The 20944-nt window shown below is 43.0% G+C and overlaps 1 protein-coding gene across 5 annotated transcripts in view; it reads left to right on the forward strand.

Moving 5' to 3' along the window:
• The window catches only part of ANKRD55 (ankyrin repeat domain 55), a 110191-nt gene that overhangs the window by 70534 nt on the left and 18713 nt on the right, over positions 1–20944 (forward strand). For all 5 annotated transcript variants that reach the window (XM_061393494.1, XM_061393491.1, XM_061393490.1 and 2 more), the window contains 2 exons: positions 9984–10168; positions 18688–18855. In XM_061393494.1, coding sequence (XP_061249478.1) covers positions 9984–10168; positions 18688–18855 — 353 coding nt within the window. The remainder of the gene's footprint in view (positions 1–9983; positions 10169–18687; positions 18856–20944) is intronic.

Consider the following 20944-nt stretch of genomic DNA (forward strand, 5'->3'; position numbering starts at 1 on the left):
CTTCAGGGAATGTTCCCACCTGTTTGTGATGGGACTCACTTATCAGGAGTCTACACAGGTCTCTCTCAGCTTCATCTCCCTCTCACTCCTCAACACTGCAGAAATCATAGATCTTTTTTTCATTCTCTTTTCCTCAGAAAGTCCATCGGTTCCAACGACTTCAACTACCAATCTACTCAGAATTTTCTCAGGTCAAAATCCAGCACTGACCTCTCTCTTGACACTAGGCTCACATTTCCAGCTCTACCAGGCATCTTCCCATCATTTCCCATGGATGTGTCAAAGTCAACGCATTCAAACTGAATCCACAGTCTCTCCTTCCCATCACATTTCCATCCTCCCAGCAGTCCAAGACAAAGGCCTCCAGGTGGCCCATGAACACTCCTTCCTTATCATCATTCACGTCCAGGTGGTTGTCAAGACCTCTTCCTTCCACACCTCAGGTCTCCCAGTTGCCTCTTTTCTATTCCCACTGTATAGATCAGGGTCCTAGCACGAAGCAGCCCACTTGGATGGGATTAATTGAGCATAGATTCATAAAAAGGCTATTTACACACAACCACAGGTTGCCATTAGGGAATCTAGGCCTAAAAGAGCCTGGAAGGGAGAGGTTACTAAGACACAGCAAAAGTTGTAGCTGTAGGAGAGGGCCCAGGACAGAAACTGTAGCCCTGGATGGAATAATCAACTTGTGATCTAGCAGGGAGAGAACTGGACGATAAATGCCCCAGTCACTATTTCCTCCTCTGTCCATCTCCTGTCAGTGCCACTCACTGGACAATCCCAACTAGAAGCCAAAGGGCCAAGGAGCCCATTTAATGCAACTCATACATGCTGAGAGCAGGTTGAAAAAAGGGAGTTGACCAGGAAGAACAAATGGAGATGATGAAGTACACCCACCATCACTGCCTTAGGTCAAGCCTCCCCTATCTCTCACGGGAACAGTTTCAGTCTCTGTATTTCTACTTCAGCGCTTTCTTTCTCTACTCTATTCTCACATTACCGCCAGGTGCTCTTTCTACAAATCACAAAGGAATGTACTCACATAACCGTTACCGCACCAAAACAATTATGGTCACCCTTGGTTCTTGGCTTAAAAACCTGCAGCAAGTGCTGTTTTTTGGTAAAGAGCAAACTCTTTGATTTCCACTGACTGCTGTGAACAACCGCTCCCCACCCCACCCTACTCCCTGCCTTTCCTCTTCAATCTGTATAGACATTAATCCAATCATACTAGAATATTGATAATCCCCTCAATACATGAGAAAGATTCATCCAACCTTCCCCTTGGTCATCCTCTTCCCCTTTGGTGAAACATTTCTTTCTACTTTAAATGGTATATACTTAACAGTAATCTTATTGATTTATTTGGCCGTATCAGGTCTTAGTTGTGGTATGCAGAATCTTTCTTTATGGTGTTCTGGCTCAGCAGTTGAGGCTCAAAGGTTAATTTGCCCCACCACATGTGGGATCTTAGTTCCTCAGTCAGGGATTAAACCCGAATCCCCTGCATTAGAAGGCAGATTCTTAACCACTGGACCATCAAGAAAGTCCCAATACTTTTTTCTTCTTGCCTTCCCTGTCTGATCCCTTCTAACTGCAGAATTTATACTTGTTCCTCCTTATTTCTCAAGGCTCAACTAAGTTTACCCTCGTTGCTGAACTCCCTTTTAGAATTTTCCCCTCTGTCTAGTACTTCCTTCCTTCTATTGCTGGTGTTACTATCAGTGGGTTGCCTACATCTCCTCTTCTAGACCACATGCTTAAGTAAACATGCCTTACTCATCCAGATGTCTCTCAAGACCCAAAACAGACCTTTGTGAATCTTTGTGAATACCAAAAAAGTTTTCACTGAATTCAGTTCAACAAGCTTATCCATCGAAAGCCACTGGAATTGGAATTAGTGCTTTATTGGGTTCTTTCTGTGATATACCATTTTCAGCTTAATAGAGACCTCCAGGAATGCATTGCCTTAGTATCAAGGAGTTTTTCCTAATGATATGTAATCTAGGATAACTATGATGACAGGCCAGCGAGAGGGCCAAGTATCTACTGCCCCTCAAATCTCACCTCTAGCTCCTTCCTCCTAATCCTAGCTAATGTATTTAGAAGCTTCCTCAGTAGGTACTCTTCTTGCAGTGCATTTTTCAAGGGTGGGTAGAAAGAAAAGAACTGCCCTAATGTAAAGCAACTATTTCATGTTTGTTCATTCAGTATGTGATTAAGGAAATTATACACACACCCCTGGAGCTCTGGAATGTAACCATGAAGCCACCAGTGTCTGAGACTGATTTGGTCCAGCATGAAATTCTCCTCCTTCCTGTGGTGGCCAAGATATGTGATCACTGTTTAAATTGTGTCAAAATTCTATAAATATACTTTAAATATATTCAGAGTGCCAAAGGATAATTATAAATGTCATAGGCCAGTGGATCCAGACCATAGATGAAAGAACCTTAGAGCTGGGAGGGACCACACAAAGTCATTTAATGCAACCCCTCTGTTCACACGTGGAAAACCAGTGCACAGGGAGGTTACCATTGTCCAGGCTCAGCCTACACCCACAGGTGCCCAGACCACACAACTCCCAGTGCTTGATTAAAGGACATAAGCCCAGAATAATCAAAGAGAAAGTCAAATTTACTAAATCAACTCCCAGTACCTTGGAAGCAAAGATGGAATTATCTTAAAGGATAGCCTAAATTAAAGTGACCTGCATGTGTCAGCTCCCCAGGGCTTGGCTGCAGAGAGGGAAGGAGATGGGTAGACAGCCGAAAAATAGGAACTCACCTAGGAGTAAACACAAGTAAAGAAAGAAGTGAAAAGATAGTGAAAGGTGGGAGACAGTGAGAAAAAGAGAGGAAAGCTAAGAAAAGAACGGGTGTAATTCTAGTTGGCTTTGCCCATAGTTTGTAAGGCTTGTTTTATTTATTTATTTATGCTATGTTCAGCCAATATTTATTACAAGTTACTCTTTATTAGGCTCCATTTCAGCAGAAAGACAGTGTTTCTACACATGACCACAGCAAGGAAGGAGGTTTCGTGGGGGTGTTTTCCATATTAATCATTAGAACACCTGTGAAATGATGTAGTTCAGCAGCTGAGGGTCACAGTTCCTCATTGCCTCTCCCCCACCATTTCTATCTTACAGTAGCCCTCCGGGGGGGGGGGTCAGCCCCAAGTTTTGGGATACAGAAGACTCTGGTATCAGGCCAAGCAGAAAGCCTGGGTCCAAACGGGCTAACTATGAAGAGGGTCCTGACTCCAAGCTAGGATATTGGGCACCTTTCTCTTCTAGTCAGGCTTCTCTGATAGCTCAGTTGGTAAAGAATCCACCTGCAATGCAGGAGACCTCAGTTCAATTCCTGGGTCGGGAAGATCTGCTGGAGAAGGGATAGGCTACCCACTCCAGTATTCTTGGGCTTCTTTTGTGGCTCGGCTGGTAAAGGTTCTGCCTGCAATGTGGTAGACCTGGGTTTGAACCCTGGGTTGGGAAGATCCCCTGGAGAAGGGAAAGTCTACCCACTTCAGTATTCTGACCTAGAAAATTCCATGGACTGTGTAGTCCATGGGGGTTGCAAAGAGTTGGACACAACTAAGCGACTTTCACTTCACTTCCCTTCTAGTCAGCCACAAACCCTCAACTCTCATGTGTTCACAGTCTATTGGTTCACAAGCTAGTAGGTTTTCCCCTCCAGCTCCATTCCAGTCTAACACATTTTGGCTCCAGATGAACTTAAGGGCCAGCGTTCTTCTCACAGCACAAAACCACCTAGCCCTTTAAAAGGGCCACATGACCTAAAACCCTTTCCTCTCCTTTGTGCAGTCACTGTCATGTGACAAACAGACTCCTACTTCCAAGAGAAGGACGGAGATCGGGGTTCCCTTCCTGAAGAACCCACCGTAGAACTAATTTCCCCAACACGTTAACAAATAAACAACTAATCCTAAATCTTGCACTAAGATTTCTCGGGAAGTCACTAGAATAAAAAGGGTCTACAATAAGTATATTGAAATCTTGTTTTTTATCAGTCTCTGATAACAAAATTCCTGTACGTTAATCTAACTTTCTTCTTGGCAAGGCTTCTTATGAATTCTTCTCCTTCATGAGGTGTAAAGAGAAAATGACTAGGACTCAGTGGTTCCCGGCAGCCTTTAGGTTACATGGAGGCAATTTCATGGATTACCCACAGACAAAAACAACACAATAAAAGAAAAAGAAACCCACAATCTCATTTGGCCACCCAATGCAGAATCCTGCTGCTGCTACCGCTGCTAAGTCACTTCAGTCGTGTCCGACTCTGTGCGACCCCATAGACGGCAGCCCACCAGGCTCCCCCGTCCCTGGGATTCTCCAGGCAAGAACACTGGAGTGGGTTGCCATTTCCTTCTCCGATGCATGAAAGTGAAAAGTGAAAGTGAAGTCGCTCAGTTGTGTCCGACCCTCAGCAACCCCATGGGCTGCAGCCTTCCAGGCTCCTCCATCCATGGGATTTTCCAGGCAAGAGTACTGGAGTGGGGTTCCATTGCCTTCTCCGAATGCAGAATCCTAGAGCTCCATAATAAGATCTATACAATATTCTTACCCTGTTGAAAAATATTCCCACCAAATGGAAACTCAGTCTCCAATTTTCCTAGGGCCCGTTGTGGGCAACACCCATTTCTTCTCTCCTGGTGCTTCCTGGTGTCTGTGACCGAGGCTTCCCAGGCCTGGAGATTCCACCTGATGGAGGTTCAGCTCAGTTTGCGAAGAAGAGAATGTTGTTGGCAGGAGACCACTGAGCTGGGGCCTCTATTCATAAACTAGGGACCTCTCTTTGTTGTTGTTGTTTAGTTGTTCAGTCGTGTCCAACTCTTCCAAAACCCCATGGACTATAACCTGCCAGGCTCCTCTGTTCATGAGATTTCCCAGGCAAAAATACTGGAGTGGGTTGCCATGCCCTTCTCCAGGGAATCTTCTTGACCCAGGGATCAAACCCGTGTCTCCTGCTTCTCCTGTATTGCAGGCAGATTCTTTACCACTGAGCCACCAGGGAAGCCCTAGGGACCCCTCTAGGGCTCTCTCAAATTCTTATGAGGATGCACCATGGCAACCGTCCTAGGCGAGGCTTTTAAAGCACCAAATGTGGGAAGAAGGTCTCAGTTGGTAAGACAAACTTCACTGCTACTGATGCTGCTGATACCAACAGCAGTTTTTACTTTAATTCCTCCCATGTGAACATGCAGGATCAAATAAATAAACCATTTCTTTAACTGAAGACAAAATAGTATAACAGTGAAGTGTCAGGGCTCTGCAGTCAATCCCAGCCTTGCCACCTCATGGCTGTGACATTGGACAATGAATCTGCCTGTGATGCAGAAGACCTGGGTTCGATCCCTGGGTTGGGAAGATGCCCTGGAGAAAGAAACAGCAACCCATTCCAGTACTCTAGACTGGGAAATCCCATGGGCAGAGGAGCCTGGCAGGCTACAGTCTATGGGGTCACAAAGAGTCAGACACGACCGAGCAACTCACTGACAGACAGAATCCCTCTGTGCCTCCAATTTCTCCTCTATAATATGAGGATGATAAGAGCACCTATCTTATGCTACTCGTGCCACGGAGTTGTTGTCAGGATTAAACAAGCGGGAACAGGCCGTGCTGGGCACAGAACATTCACTCGGTAAACATCACCATCACCATTATTCTTGGGAGGATATTATTATAAAAACAATGGTGATGTAAATGAGGGTGGGATTTGGAGACAAAGGAATTGTCTGAAAGATTCAGGACAAAGGCATTTGGGAGGAAAGGGGTAAGCGGGTGAAATTTCTCTTATCCAGAAAAGCCATGTAAGAGTCCAGCTCGCAAGGGAAATGCTGACTGGGACTGTCTGCTCAGGAAGTCAGAAGGGGCCCACTCAGATGTGCCAGACTACAGCCCACCCCCACCCCGCATCTAAGCTGGCTGCTTCCAAAATGGCTCCTGCATGGGTCAGGCAAGGAGGGAGGAAGACAGTATGTAAGATCCGGGTTCTGTTTTTTCCGTCTGTGCTTGAAGCTCCATCCCACACAGAAGGAGAACCCGTGACAGGCTGTTTTGCTGTTTAAAACACTTTGGCAAGCTGAATTCCTTTACTCTTCCAGGAAACTGTAAACAAAATCAATTCATTGGGTGGACACTCTTTTTTGCTTCTATTTTACTTCTCCAGTGGCTAGTGCTTCTTAAAAGGGGAGAGGGGCTTCTTGATTGTCTTAAATATACATATGTCAGACACCTCAAAATATGTTTAAGTAACATTAGGTGAAAGAATCTTAGAAAAGCTGATAAAGCAGGCATGAAAGCTTAGATGTGTTCACTGTAGCAACCTTTTGATGACAGGCATGCCGTGGAACTGAACTCATTGATCCAAATTATTTAAAAGTCATTGTGAGACAAAGGAAGGACAGAGGGAGAAGAGGATGTAGGGGGAAGGTGAGACGGAGGGAAGGCTAAAGTTGGCAGGCAGGGACTAGGTTATGGGTGTGTCCTCAGTCCCCCGGCAGGGCTCTGGGGATAGACTCAGAGAGGATCCCGACGGCAAACCAGAGCCCTGGGCACCTGGGAGGGCTTGCACTCACGGGGAGGATGCCCAGCCCAAGGGAGTGTGAGTGCGAGCCCGCTCAGTCACTTCAGTAATGTTCCACTCTGCAACCCTAAGGACTGTAGCCTACCGGGCTCTTGTGTCCATGGGATTCTCCAGGCAACCCAGGAGTAAGCTGCCATGCCCTCCTCCAGGGACCTAGTGTGACACTAAATAGCAAATAAAAATCTTAATGACAGGTCAAAAGAGATACCACAGAAGAAAGGAACACGTCATTCCTCTGGCATGTGAGCAGAGGGCTCCACATTTTTCCTGGGCCCCACAGATTATGTAGCTGGCCATGGTTATAGCATTTAAAAACCACTCAGCACTCTTCCTGGGGCTCAAAGTTGAGAGTTTTGCTGCCCTCAGCCTTTGTTCCTGCAAGAGCTTTCAGAACTGGTCCATGCAGCAGCTGTCCCCAGTACAGGGGGCAAGCACTCCAGGGTTCACTGTGTAGTGGTTCTCTGAGAAGCCATGCTGAGTCACAGGATATCCGGAGAGTTCTTGGTGCAAACAGGGAGAGGGGAGGGAAAGGAAGAGGAAAAGCCAAAATGAATGGGTTCTGTTCCACGGAATTGTGCAAACTGACTCAGAGGTTCTAAAACACAACCCTGGGGTCAAATAATCAAGTGGGAAGAATGCCAAAATAAATGTTACATACTTGGAAAATTTATTATGAGATGGCTGTTGAACAGCATTTGGAGTGTATTAGAATTGCAGCTTTTAAAAAGTTCAGTACTCCCTTTCAGCCCAGGGACCCTGAGTCTGGCATGTGACCTGGCTCCTGGCCCCCAGAACTACAGCTTACCTCTCCCATTTCTTTAAACTGCTCCTCATGCCTCCTAGGGGAGAAGGCAATGGCACCCCACCCCACTACTCTTGCATGGAAAATCCCATGGACGGAGGAGCTTGGTAGGCTGTAGTCGATGCGGTCTCGAAGAGTGGGACATGACTGAGCAACTTCACTTTCACTTTTCACTTTCATGTATTGGAGAGGGAAATGGCAACCCATTTTCTTGCCTGGAGAATCCCAGAGACTGCGGAGCCTGGTGGGCTGCCGTCTATGGGGTAGCACAGAGTTGGACACGACTGAAGCGACCTAGCAGCAGCAGCAGCATGCCTCCTAGGAACCTCCATTCTACCCATAAGACCTGCCGCCTAGAGATTCAGGGTGTCTGTGGATTCATTGAGAAAATGCAGATGAATTATTATTATTATAATATTTACTCAAATATCAGTAGAAAACTGAAAGATAAGACCTTTCCACAGTGTGAGACAGAATGACTATTTTATTGGCCTTTGAGGATTTATTGTTATCTTAAATTGCAAATGCTTATGTAGTGCAGGCATGCTAAGCTGCTTCAGTCATGTCCAACTCTTTGTGATCCCATGGACTATGTGGCCTGCCAGGCTCCTTTGTCCGTAAGATTCTCCAGGCAAGAAGACTGGAGTGGGTTGCCGTGCCCAGGATCTTCCCAACCCAGGGATTGAATCTTAGTCTCCTGCATCTCCTGAATCAGCAAGCAGTTTCTTTACCACTAGAACCACCTGGGAAGCGCTTATGTAGTGCTTTTTTGTATTTTTCAGTCCAGTGAAAAATAACATGCACAATATTTACTTACTTGCTTATTCAAGCTAAAGAGATATAGGACACTCTCCTGGAAGAGCTGGTGATTTTTAAGGTTGGGACAGGTTGCTAAAAAAACTATAGAGCAATCTCATTCCAAAGATAAGATAAAAACTTATAGATCTACACAGAAAGAGGGATCCGATTTAAATGGTTTCCTGAAGCTCTTTCCTTTTCATACTTGTTTTATTTCTTTATTGATTAGCTACTAAATTATGACCCACTTCTGTTTAAAAAAGATTTTTGACAATTAAATTACATGCAACTTCTAGCAATTTGACTATTACCAGATCATTTTGGTCATCATTATGCCACTAGTCAGTATTCATCATTGTCATTTTGTTAATATTAAAATTAATTCTGCCAGCTTCTCAGGGGTCAACCTCTACAGTAAGCAGGATACAAGAAGCATATATTTAATGAGGAAGTTATCTAGGTAGCCCACCCATCATGCTAGCTCTGATGTCAGTCAATTACACACATTTATTTTTTTTAATATAAATTTATTTATTTTAATTGGAGGCTAATTACTTTACAATATTGTATTGGTTTTGCCATACATCAACATGAATCTGCCACAGGTGTACATGTGTTCCCCATCCTGAACCCCCCTCCCACCTCCCTCCCCATCCCATCCCTCTGGGTCATCCCAGTGCACCAGCCCCGACCATCCTGTATCATGCATCGAACCTGGACTGGTGATTTGTTTCACATATGATAATATACATGTTTCAATGCCATTCTCCCAAATCATCCCACCCTCGCCCTCTCCCACAGAGTCCAAAATACTGTTCTATACATCTGTGTCTCTTTTGCTGTCTCGCATACAGGGTTGTCGTTACCATCTTTCTAAATTCCATATATATTCGTTAGTATACTGTATTGGTGTTTTTCTTTCTGGCTTACTTCACTCTGTATAATAGGCTCCAGTTTCATCCACCTCATTAGAACGGATTCAAATGTATTCTTTTTAATGGCTGAGTAATACTCCATTGTGTATATGTACCTCAGCTTTCTTATCCATTGTCTGCTGATGGACATCTATGTTGCCTCCATGTCCTGGCTATTATAAACAGTGCTGCAATGAACATTGGGGTACATGTATCTCTTTCAATTCTGGTTTCCTCGGTGTGTATGCCCAGCAGTGGGATTGCTGGGTCGTATGGCAGTTCTATTTCCAGTTTTTTAAGGAATCTCCACACTGTTCTCCATAGTGGCTGTACTAGTTTGCATTCCCACCAACAGTGTAAGAGGGTTCCCTTTTCTCCACACCCTCTGCAGCATTTATTGCTTGTAGACGTTCCTCCCTGGACTTCCTGGGTGATCAATGGTAAAGAATCTGCCTGCCAGTGCAGGAGACTCAGGAGACACTGGTTCGATCCCTGGGTGGGGAAGACCCCCTGGAGGAGGAAATGGCAACCCACTCAAGTATTCTTGCCTGGAGAATCCCATGGACAGAGGAGCCATTTGGATCCATAGGATCCAAAGAGTCAGACCGGACTAAGCACCCACATACCTTAAGTCCTCCTTAGTTCACTAATTATGGAAGACAACTTAGCTCTTACAGGAGACAAAAACTCCTGCCGGGACTTGAGACAAGTTGGTGGGTTTAATAAAATGCATTTTATTTTAGTGTGTGTTAGTTTTGAATTTTTTTTTTTTTTTTGCTTTGAATTTTTATCTTAATTTGCATAGACAGGGAAGAGCACTGGATCATACATAATGAGCTTTTTTTGACTCTGTTTTTCCAGAGTGGAAATAGAATTCTGTGTTCCATCATTCTGAGCCATCACCAGGGTCCATCCATAATCAACTACGACGATGAGAGTGGCAAGACATGCGTGCACATCGCCGCAGCAGCAGGTTTCTGCGACATTATCAATGAGCTGGCAAGAGTCCCTGAGTGCAACCTGCAGGCTCTGGATGTGGACGACAGGTATCCGTGGCCACGCTGTCACCTTTTCCAAATTTTAATCTCAAAACAAAGATGTTTAAGGAGTTATCTTATATGACTGTGTCCTTACTGCCAGTAATATTAATATTTATACCTGGGCTTGTGACAATAAAAACTGCTCTATATTAGTCAGGACAGGAAAAACCATTGTTATGAAGAGAAACGCTGTGACTGTATTGTCAGACTTTCCACTTTTTGCTAACTGTTCTCAGAAGGCTTTCTGTATATCAGCTTCCTGCTATATGCACTTTTTGTTCTTAACAGTAAGTCTTATTTTTTTCCTTCATTCCTGGATTATGTCATAAAATCAACAAGCTCTTGCTATCCAGAGAAGAGCACAATAGAGGCTTTGTGTTCGGAACTAGACATGACCTTACCAGGGTTCTGTTTTGGTTTTCTTTAGTCATTAAAGATGTATTTACATAGATAAGGAAGCTGAGTCCAGAAAGGTGAAGAGACTTGCCTAAGAGGTAATTAGCAACTAAGTGAAAACTTGTTGTTCAATCTGAGTCCAGCTCTTTGCGACCCCATGGACTTCAGCACGCCAGGCTTCTCTGTCCTTCAGTATTTCCCACAGTTTTCTCAAATTTATGTCCATTGTGTTGGTGATGCTATTCAGCCATCTCATCCTCTGTTGTCCCCTTCTCTTCCTGCCCTCAATTTTTCCCAGCATCATGGTCTTTTCCACTGAGGTGGCTCTTCGCATCTGGTGGCCAAAGTGTTAGAGCTTCAGCCTCAGCCTCAGTCCTTCCACTGAGTATTCAGAGTTAATTTCCTTTAGGATTGTCTGGTTTGATCTCCTTTCTGTCCAAGGGACTCTTAAGAGTCTTTTCCAGCACCACAGTTGTAAAGTATCAATTCTTTGATGCTCAGACTTCTTGATGGTCCAACTCTCACATCCATACATGACTACGGGTTTTGACTAGACAGACCTTTGATGGCAAAGTGATGTCTTTGCTTTTTAATATGCTGACAGAAGAAGTGAGAACAACAATCCCATGGCCTCCAAAATGAAAACCCAATCACAGAAAACTAACCAAAATGATCACATGGATCATAGCCTTGTGTAACTCAAAGAAAACTTGTACCCTTGTCTTTTAAATGTAGAGCTTTTCACCTACTGGCCCTTCATCCATAATCAACTATTAGAATTTTTCAATTACAATGCTTATCTAACCTTTGCTTCAGTTAGGCATAGACTCAATGAAAATATAAGAATAATATAAAAACAAATAAGACTGTTGAAAACAAGTATAAGGCTTGTACCTTATATATAGTTTTTTTTAAACCTTTTTCTATTGAAGTGCAATTTAGCCACCTACTTCCATGATTTTAGATTCCCCAAGAAGCACTTCCTACTACTTCCTGATACCTGAAACCCTTATCACACAGGAGAAAGAAATCTTGGGTTCCATGTAAGTCTCAGAAGCTGGAGACAGTTAACAGGATGACTTTAATTAAAATTAATATATAAATCATTGAAAGTAGACCTTTTCTGAAGAGTAGATATTGAACTTGAGCAGGTACAAAAGTAGAAGGATTTTGTTACATGAAGAGAAAAGGTGAATGATCCAAAAAGAGAAGAAAAAAACACATGTAAGGCACTGGCACCCCACTCCAGTACTCTTGCCTGGAAAATCCCATGGGTGGAGTAGCCTGGTGGGCTGCAGTCCATGAGGTTGCTAACAGTTGGACACGACTGAGCAACGTCACTTTTCACTTTCATGCATTAGAGGGGGAAATGGCAACCCACTCCAGGGTTCTTGCCTGGAGAATCCCAGGGATGGGGGAGCCTGGTGGGCTGCCGTCTATGGGGTTGCACAGAGTCGGACACGACTGAAGCGACTTAGCAGCAGCCGCAGCAGCGGGGGGACTTTCCTGGTGGTCCGGTGGTTAGGATACCTTGTTTCCAATGCAGGGGGTGGTGGGTTGAACTTTGGTCAAGGAATACATGCCATGTGGCCAAATAAATAAAAGTAGAAAAATATATACATTTTTAAAGAACACATTTAGGAAAAGAGGGCTAGAAAAAAGTTTGCCTACTTCAAAATACTTCTAGAAGCAGCTCTAATACAGTGTTTCCCACTTGAATTATCACATGCTTCAGTTCAGTTCAGTTTAGTTGCTCAGTCGTGTCCGACTCTTTGTGACCTCATGGAGCACAGCACACCAAGCCTCCCTGTCCATCGCCAACTCCCAGAGTTTACTCAAACTCATGTCCATTGAGTCGGTGATGCCATCCAACCATCTCATCCTCTGTCGTCCCCTTCTCCACCTGCCCTCAATCTTTCCCAGCATCAGGGTCTTTTCAAATGAGTCGGCTCTTTGCATCAGGTGGCCAAAGTATTGGAGTTTGAGCTTCAACATCAGTCCTTCCAATGAACACCCAGGACTGATCTCCTTTAGGATGGACTGGTTGGATTTCCTTGCAGTCCCAGGGACTCTCAAGAGTCTTCTCCAACACCACAGTTCAAAAGCATCAATTGTTCAGTGCTCAGCTTTCTTTACAGTCCAACTTTCACATCTATACATGACCATTGAAAAACCATAGCCTTGACTAGACGGACCTTTGTTGGCAAAGTAATGTCTCTGCTTTTTAATACGCTGTTTAAATTGGTCATAACTTTCCTTCCAAGGAGTAAGTGTCTTTTAATTTCATGGCTGCAGTCACCATCTGCAGGGATTTTGGAGCCCAAAAAAATAAAGTCAGCCATTGTTTCCACTGTTTCCCTATCAATTTGCCCTGAAGTGATGGGACTGGATGCCATGATCTTTGTTTTCTGAATGTTGAGCTTTAAGCCAACTTTTTCACTCTCCTCTTTCACTTTCATCAAGAGGCTCTTTAGTTCTTCACTGTCTGCCATAAGGGTGGTATTATCTGCTTATCTGTGGTTATTGATATTTCTCCCATGCTTAGGAGAGAAAATTTAGTTCCCCCAGTCTCAGGGAAGAAAGTATATCCAAAGAGAGTAAGAAAGTGCAAAAGATGGGGCCCTACAAGGGTTCAAAGTGAAGTAAAATCTCAAGACGGGTCTAGTTTCTGCTCCGGAGCTCAGCTCAGCCTGCTCTGCATTTTGTTTCAGTTTCTGCATCCTGCACTGGATAGCTCTGCCTTCACATTGACACTGTAAGCTTGTGTCGGTAGAGAATTTTTCAAAATTTTCATAGGTTTAAGTATTGAAGCATTTGCAACAATTGTGGCTTCACTTCCCGTCTTTTTTTTCCAGATAGAAAGTTTTTGAGAAAAGGGAAGAAAAATAAGGCAATGATTTTAAAAAATAAAAAAAAAAAGAGGATGAGGGAAAATATGAGGGAACTAGTCCTCCTAAATTATTAAAACACATCATAAATCTATGACATTTTAAAACATGTTGGTCCTAGCCTAAGATTGATGGTACAGAACACATAACTCATAAATAGCTTGTATAGCTTAAAGGGCCCAAATTTCACCAGTCTATGAAGTCATGCTTTCCTTTAGCATCCAAGTCATTTATCTTCAGGAAGGAGAGTCTTTAATCAAACTCTCCTCCCTACATACTTATGGGAATTATCTAGGGAATGTTTGCATTTTCCATAAGTGGTTCCTTGGCTTCTGACACCTTACCAACACTGCATTCTTGTACCTATCATCTCCTGTCATTCAGAGACTGCCTCCTCAGCCCACTGCTTGTCTCTGATGAATTTCTTCTGAATCATGGGCCCTGGTTCTCCAGCTCCTTACTGTGATAACTGAGTCCAATCTGCTGAAGCATAGAGATAAGAAAGGGACTGCAGCTTCATAACTTGAAACTGGATACTACATATTGCCCGCAAAGGCTTTATGTGTATTAGTTAGAAGTTATCTATGCTTCTCTTGTTTCTGCAAAATAATTTTTTCCCTGAGTCCTTCTGGACCTCTTCTTCCATGCTGATGTTCTGAATGATCTCAGGTTGCCTCAGCCTGCCTCGCTTGAAGCAGGGCTTCAGTTCCTGGCTAGAGATTGAGGTTGGGTTGCAGCAGTGAGAGAGCTGAATCCTAGCCACTAGACCAAAGATCAGGGACAAGGCCCTGGCCCTTCAACGTGCAGAAAAATAATTCCCACAAAGATAGAAAGTAGTGGAATAGGTAAAGTATTTATTAGGAGGAAAAAGAGTACAGTATATGAGGATAGACACACAGGCGGACTCAGAGGAAGAATTGCACCCTCAGGGCAGTTCACGTTACTTATATGGGGCATTTCCTCCAGGTTTCCTTGGCCAATCATTTTAATTTGCCTGGTTCAGAGTTCATATCTGTTACATCTCAGGATCCTCCCATGTGCACACACACATCTCTTAGCCAAGATGAAAGAGGTCTATGGGTGGGTGGCATCAGCATCACTCCTGTTTTGACCTCCAAGAAGCCTTTCTTTGCATGTGCAGTTGGGAGGTCTCCTGACTTCAAAAAATGAGAAATATGTGGGCTCTTATCTTCTGTGTGGGCAGGGCCCAGCCTCCTCTCTCTGCTGTCCTGATATTGATAGTTTGTAGTTTCTGTCCACAGGGAATGACTCTCTAAACTTTACCCTGGGGACCATCTACCTCCTGCCTCAAGAGAAATTAATAGTCACTCTTCAGTTCAGTTCAGTCACTCAGTCGTGTCCGACTCTTTGCAACACCATGGACTGCAGCACGCCAGGCTTCCCTGTCCATCACCACCTCCCAGAGCTTGCTCAAACTCTTGTCCATAGACTCAATGATACCATCCAACCATCTCATCCTTTGTCATCCCCTTCTCCTGCCTTCAATCTTTCCCAGCAACAGGGACTTTTCCAATGAATCACTTCTCATCAGGTAGCCAAAGTACTGGAGTTTCAGCTTCAGCATCAGTCCTTCCAATGAATATTCAGGACTGATTTCCTTTAGGATTGACTGGTTGGATTTCCTTGCAGTCCAAGAAACTCTCAAGAGTCTTCTGCAACACCACAGTTCAAAAGCATCAATTCTTCAGTGCTCAGCTTTCTTCATAGTCCAGCTCTCACATCCATACATGACTACTGGAAAAACCATAACTTTGACTAGATGGACCTTTGTTGGCAAAGTAATGTTTCTGCTTTTTAATATGCTGTCTAGATTGGTGATAGCTTTTCTTCCAAGGAGAAAGCATCTTTTAATTTCATGACTGCAGTCACCATCTGCAGTGATTTTGGAGCCCCCCCAAAATAAAGTATTTCACTGTTTAAATTGTTTCCCCTTCTATTTGCCATGAAGTTATGGGACCATTAGTACAGTCACTCAGCAATTGTCATAAAGGAGTATTTCACAATGTGCCAAAGAGAATTGTCACGTGTTGATAAACCTGACTGCATTGATGTTCAACCCTCCATCTATTGAATTCATTGGCAATATATTCTCTAATCAGGAGGGTATAATATGGCTGGTGCCTCATCTTGTTTCATAATAAATATTGTCTGGAGACCTCTCAAATAGAATGGAATGAATCATATCTTGTACAAGCTCAAATAGGCAGTGCAATTGATGACAATGTTGAAAAAATACATGGTCCTATATTAAGTGTCCTCAAATTGCTGTCCATATCATAACATGAGGAGGATGCTTGATTGACAAGGACATGGACTGCAGCTGACAAGGACACAGTCACCCATGGGGACTCTGGTCATACTGTGGACATGGCTGCTGCTGCTGCTGCTGAGTCGCTTCAGTCATATCCGACTTTGTGCGACCCCATAGACGGCCTCCTACCAGGCTCCTCTGTTTCTGGGATTCTCCAGGCAAGAACACTGGAGTGGGTTGCCATTTCCTTCTCCAATGCATGAAAGTGAAAAGTGAACATGGCTACACTCCCAGTACTAAGTCCTGAGCCCCTTCAGACAGATAGACCCAACTGAGTCCTTCTCTGTCTCACCCACAGACTGCCTCCATGTCTGAGAGACTTCTTGGCTCTCCAGGGGTGGTCATCTGCCAGGGGTCAAGCCCCAGAATGAAGCCAAGGAGAGGCCTCCCATGCCTTCTTTTCCTGCCCCAGGATTGATCCTCTCCCAGACTGACTGACAGGAAGAATAGCCCTTCTCTTCATGGGAAACCCCATTCACAGGAATGTCATCTATCACCATTCCCCGCTTTAGCCCCCCAGGGTCCCACTGTCCAGACACACCACACAGACATCCCCAACCACCTACTTCCCAGCATCTCTGCCAAAGAAGCAAGGTTCAGGTCCCCTTTGTTCTTGAGTCCAGTGGTCCTTTATGCTCTTATCACCTTCTTGTCCCATTTGCCTTGATAGTTCTTTCTACAGCTGGGGAACTGTTTTGCTCCACATCTGCTCTCAGTTCTGGGCTTGGCTTTTGGAAACAGGAAGACACTATTTCTCTTATCTACCCTGCTATATCCCTCCCTTCAAGTTGGGCATAAAGTCAACCATATCCTTATATGGAGGAAAGGGGACAGGTAGAAAAGTATGTATACAGTTCAGGATCTTAAAATTTGATCCCACTGCATTAATAAATGGTGTTGAGAAAAGCTGGCTATGTAACTGGAAAAATGGTCAGATTGGCTCCACACCTCACCACACATATCAGAATACACATTCAGATACATGTGCAGTTTTGTTTAAATCCAAATAAATCTAGAATAAAATATTAGTTTCCTATTTATTTACATTCAGTAAATTTACTTTTTCTGGATGTATAGTTCTATGAATTTTAACACATACATAGATTCATGCAATCACCACAAGGCAGATCCAAAACAATGCCATCAATTCCAACACCAACTCAGATTGTCCTTCTATAGTCAAGGCTTCCCCCATCTCCAAGCTCTGGCAGCCATGGATTAGTTCTCTCTTTTGGGTTTTGCCTTTTCCAGAATGTCATGCAAATGGAAATATACAATATGTAATCTTTTGAGATTGCTTTATTTCACCTGGTAGAATGCACTTGAGATATATCTATGTTCCATATACCAGTAGGCTATTCTTTTTACTGCTGAGTAGTATTCCGTTTTGTGGATAAATTGTAGTTTGTCTATCCACCCATTGAAGAATATTGGCTTGTTTATACTTCTGGATGGTTACAAACAGTACAGCTATAAACATTTGTGTACAAGTTTTTGTGTAAATGTCAGTTTTCATTTCTCTAGCTATAGATATAGACATGAGATTGCTTGGCCATATGGTAAGTATGCTTAACTTTAGAAGGAACTGACAAACTATTTTCTGGTGTGGCTGCTTCTAAAAAATGTATAAAAGTTCCAGTTGCCCTGAATCTTCATCCATACATGTATTGCCAGGTTTTGTTTTTTTTTTAACTTTTTTTTTTCATTGAAGTATAGTTGATTTACAATGTTGTGTCCATCTCCGCTATCAGCAAAGTGACTCAGTTATACACATATAGAAAGCCTTTTTTTTTTTTTTAATTTAGCCATTTAAATAAGTATGTAGTGGTATCCCATGTAGTTTTAATTTGCATTTCTCTGAATGAAAAATGTTACTGAGCATCTTTTCATGTGCTTGTTTACCAATTACACACTTTCTTTGATAAAGTCTTCAATCTTTTGCTAGTTTTTAAAATCGATGTGTATATATATTTTTTTATTGTTCAGTTTTTAAATACTTTACATACTCTCTTTGTTGGATGTGTAATTTGCAAATATTTTCTCCCAGTCTCTGGCTTTTTTTTTTTTTTTAAGAAAATGATGGTTTTGCCACTTATCAAAAGTTTAAACACTGGTGAGTATGTATCTACCTTCTGGCTAATGAAGAACTTTCTAAAATATAAAAGCATGAAACAAATAAAAAATGAAGAGGTAAATAAATGTGGTAATTTCTTAAAATTTTTATGGAAAACCACTAAAAAAAATTAAAAGCTAAGTAACAAATTAGAGGAAATGTTTTCATAAACCTAAGTAGAAAAAACCCAATACCTTAAATATTTTAAAAGCTTATATGAGTTAGTAAGAAAAGCTAACAACCTAATAGAAAATGGACATAGGGCATTAAGGCTCATTTCAATGAAGAAACTAAAATGTCAAATAAAATGTATTTCCAAGGTTCTTCCTCATGTTATTTAAAGAAATGCAGATTCAAACAACACTGAAGTACTAATTTTGCCTACCAAGTTGGCAAAGATTTTTAAAGATGTTGATAACACTTCATATTAGGAAGGAGTAGGAATGCAGCTGGTAGGAGGAAAAATTGAGTCAGTTTTCTTGGAAGGCAATCCTGGCACTATGTATAAAGAGCCTTCAAATTGTTCATATCCTTTGACCCACTACTTCCTTTTTGAGGAAATTCGCAGAAAGACCAAAGAAGGGGAAAGGCCGCAGAGTATCGGAATTAGAGGAGAGGCCTCTGCACACATACACCATCACCCTGAAACCCCATTTAGTGCATACCATTTCCACACTGTAAGTAGCAACAAGTCTGTCCTGCCAGGACCCAACTTTGAGCAGGAGCTGTTGTCAGCTAGGTCATCTGTATCATTCATGTACTCAGACACTTGTGCTGTCCCCCTGTGGTCCCCCAGGACACCTCTGCACTGGGCTGCAGCTGCAGGGAAAGCAGACTGTGTGCAGTCACTGCTGGAGCTGGGAATGGACAGCAACCTGCGAGACATCAATGAGAGCACGCCCCTGGCCTATGCCCTGTACTGCGGCCACACGGACTGTGTCAAGCTCCTCTCCCAAGAGAGCAGGTGAGCGCACCAGGAGGCACTCATTTTTTCCTTCGTCTCAAAGATTTATAAAATTGGATGCAATTGTCTAAACTGCCAAAACCAGCACAAAACGATCTATAACTTAATAATTGTGTTTGACATTGCCAACTACAAATTGGTACTTGCCATCTACCTCTACAAGGATTAAACAGTGTGCTGCTGCAGCTGCTGACTTTCAACACCCCCCCCCCCCCCCACTGAAAGGCGCTCAAGGTGGAGAGCAGAAATGAAGCTCTCTGTGCTCTAGAATAACTGACAGAACAGGTCTCTAGATAGTTAGATGTTTTCAAGAACCAATTTTATGAGCCCAATTCTTGCATCTCTTTGTATCTAGAAAAGCACAAAAATCTTTCATGGTGACAACTGTTCCTCATGACTACCAGTTCAGTTCAGTTCCTCCGTCACGTCTGACTCTCTGTGACCCCATGAATCGCAGCATGCCAGGCCTCCCTGTCCATCACCATCTCCCGGAGTTCACTCAAACTCACATCCATCGAGTCGGTGATGCCATCCAGCCATCTCATCCTCTGTCGTCCCCTTCTCCTCCTGCCCCCAATCCCTCCCAGCATCAGGGTCTTTTCCAATGAGTCAACTCTTTGCATGAGGTGGCCAAAGTACTGGAGTTTCAGCTTCAGCATCATTCCTTCCAAAGAAATCCCAGGGCTGATCTTCAGAATGGACTGGTTGGATCTCCTTGCAGTCCAAGGGACTCTCAAGAGTCTTCTCCAACACCACAGTTCAAAAGCATCAATTCTTTGGCCTTCTTCACAGTCCAACTCTCACATCCATACATGACCACAGGAAAAACCATAGCCTTGACTAGACGGACCTTTGTTGGCAAAGTAATGTCTCTGCTTTTTATTATGCTGTCTAAGTTGGTCATAACTTTCCTTCCAAGGAGTAAGCGTCTTTTAATTTCATGGCTGCAGTCACCATCTGCAGTGATTTTGGAGCCCCCAAAAGTAAAATTTTCCACTGTTTCCCCATCTATTTGCCATGAAGTGGTGGGACCGGATGCCATGATCTTTGTTTTCTGAATGTTGAGCTTTAAGCCAACTTTTTCACTCTCCACTTTCACTTTCATCAAGAGGCTTTTTAGTTCCTCTTCACTTCCTACCATAAGGGTGGTGTCATCTGCATATCTGAGGTTATTGATATTTCTCCTGGCAATCTTGATTCCAGCTTGTGCTTCTTCCAGCCCAGAGTTTCTCATGATATACTCTGCATGTAAGTTAAATAAGCAGGGTGACAATATACAGCCTTGATGTACTCCTTTTCCTATTTGGAACCAGTCTGTTGTTCCATGTCCAGTTCTAACTGTTGCTTCCTGACCTGTGTATAGGTTTCTCAAGAGGCAGGTCAGGTGGTCTGGTAGTAAGCTCCTGCAAAAAGTATGTGCTTGATTGCATGTACTTCCCCTTCACCAAAACCCTCCCAGCCACCTCTGCTCACCACTCTGAGCAGTTTCTCAGAGTGATCAGAAATGATGTCTCTTGGGCTATAATCCTCATTTTCCCCCAAATAAATAGTGACTCACAACTCTCATGTTGTGCATGTTTTTTCAGTTGACACCATCATCTAACAATGATATGTCGTTGAATCCGTGGAGCAAAATGGTAGTAGTAAGCCTGAATGTATCAGCCTAACATTTACTGAACTCTAATCTCTTCTGTTTTCTCCCTTTCCACATCCATTTAAGCAATATGCTAATTGCTCTTTTGCCTAAATCAGCATTTCTCCAACTCCTTGTTCTCAGGACCCGTTTATACTCAAAAATTATGGAGGACCCAAAAAAGCTTTTGTTTATGTGAGTTACACCTATCAATATTTATGGCATGAAACTAAAACTGAGACACTTTTGATAAAATATTTAGTTAGTAATTTAAAGTGATAATAATCCATTATAAGTTAAGATTAATACCATATTTTTACTTAAAAATAAACTATTCTTCAAAACCAACCAGAAAAAGTGTAATGAAAAGAGCAGCTTTATTTTACTTTGCTCTTCAAGTCTCCTTGATAACTTTATAGAAGTTTAGTAGAATACAGCGGGATTCCCACATCTGCG

Source organism: Bos javanicus, chromosome 20, assembly GCF_032452875.1.
Source record: "Bos javanicus breed banteng chromosome 20, ARS-OSU_banteng_1.0, whole genome shotgun sequence".
In the NCBI taxonomy this organism is placed as follows: domain Eukaryota; kingdom Metazoa; phylum Chordata; class Mammalia; order Artiodactyla; family Bovidae; genus Bos; species Bos javanicus.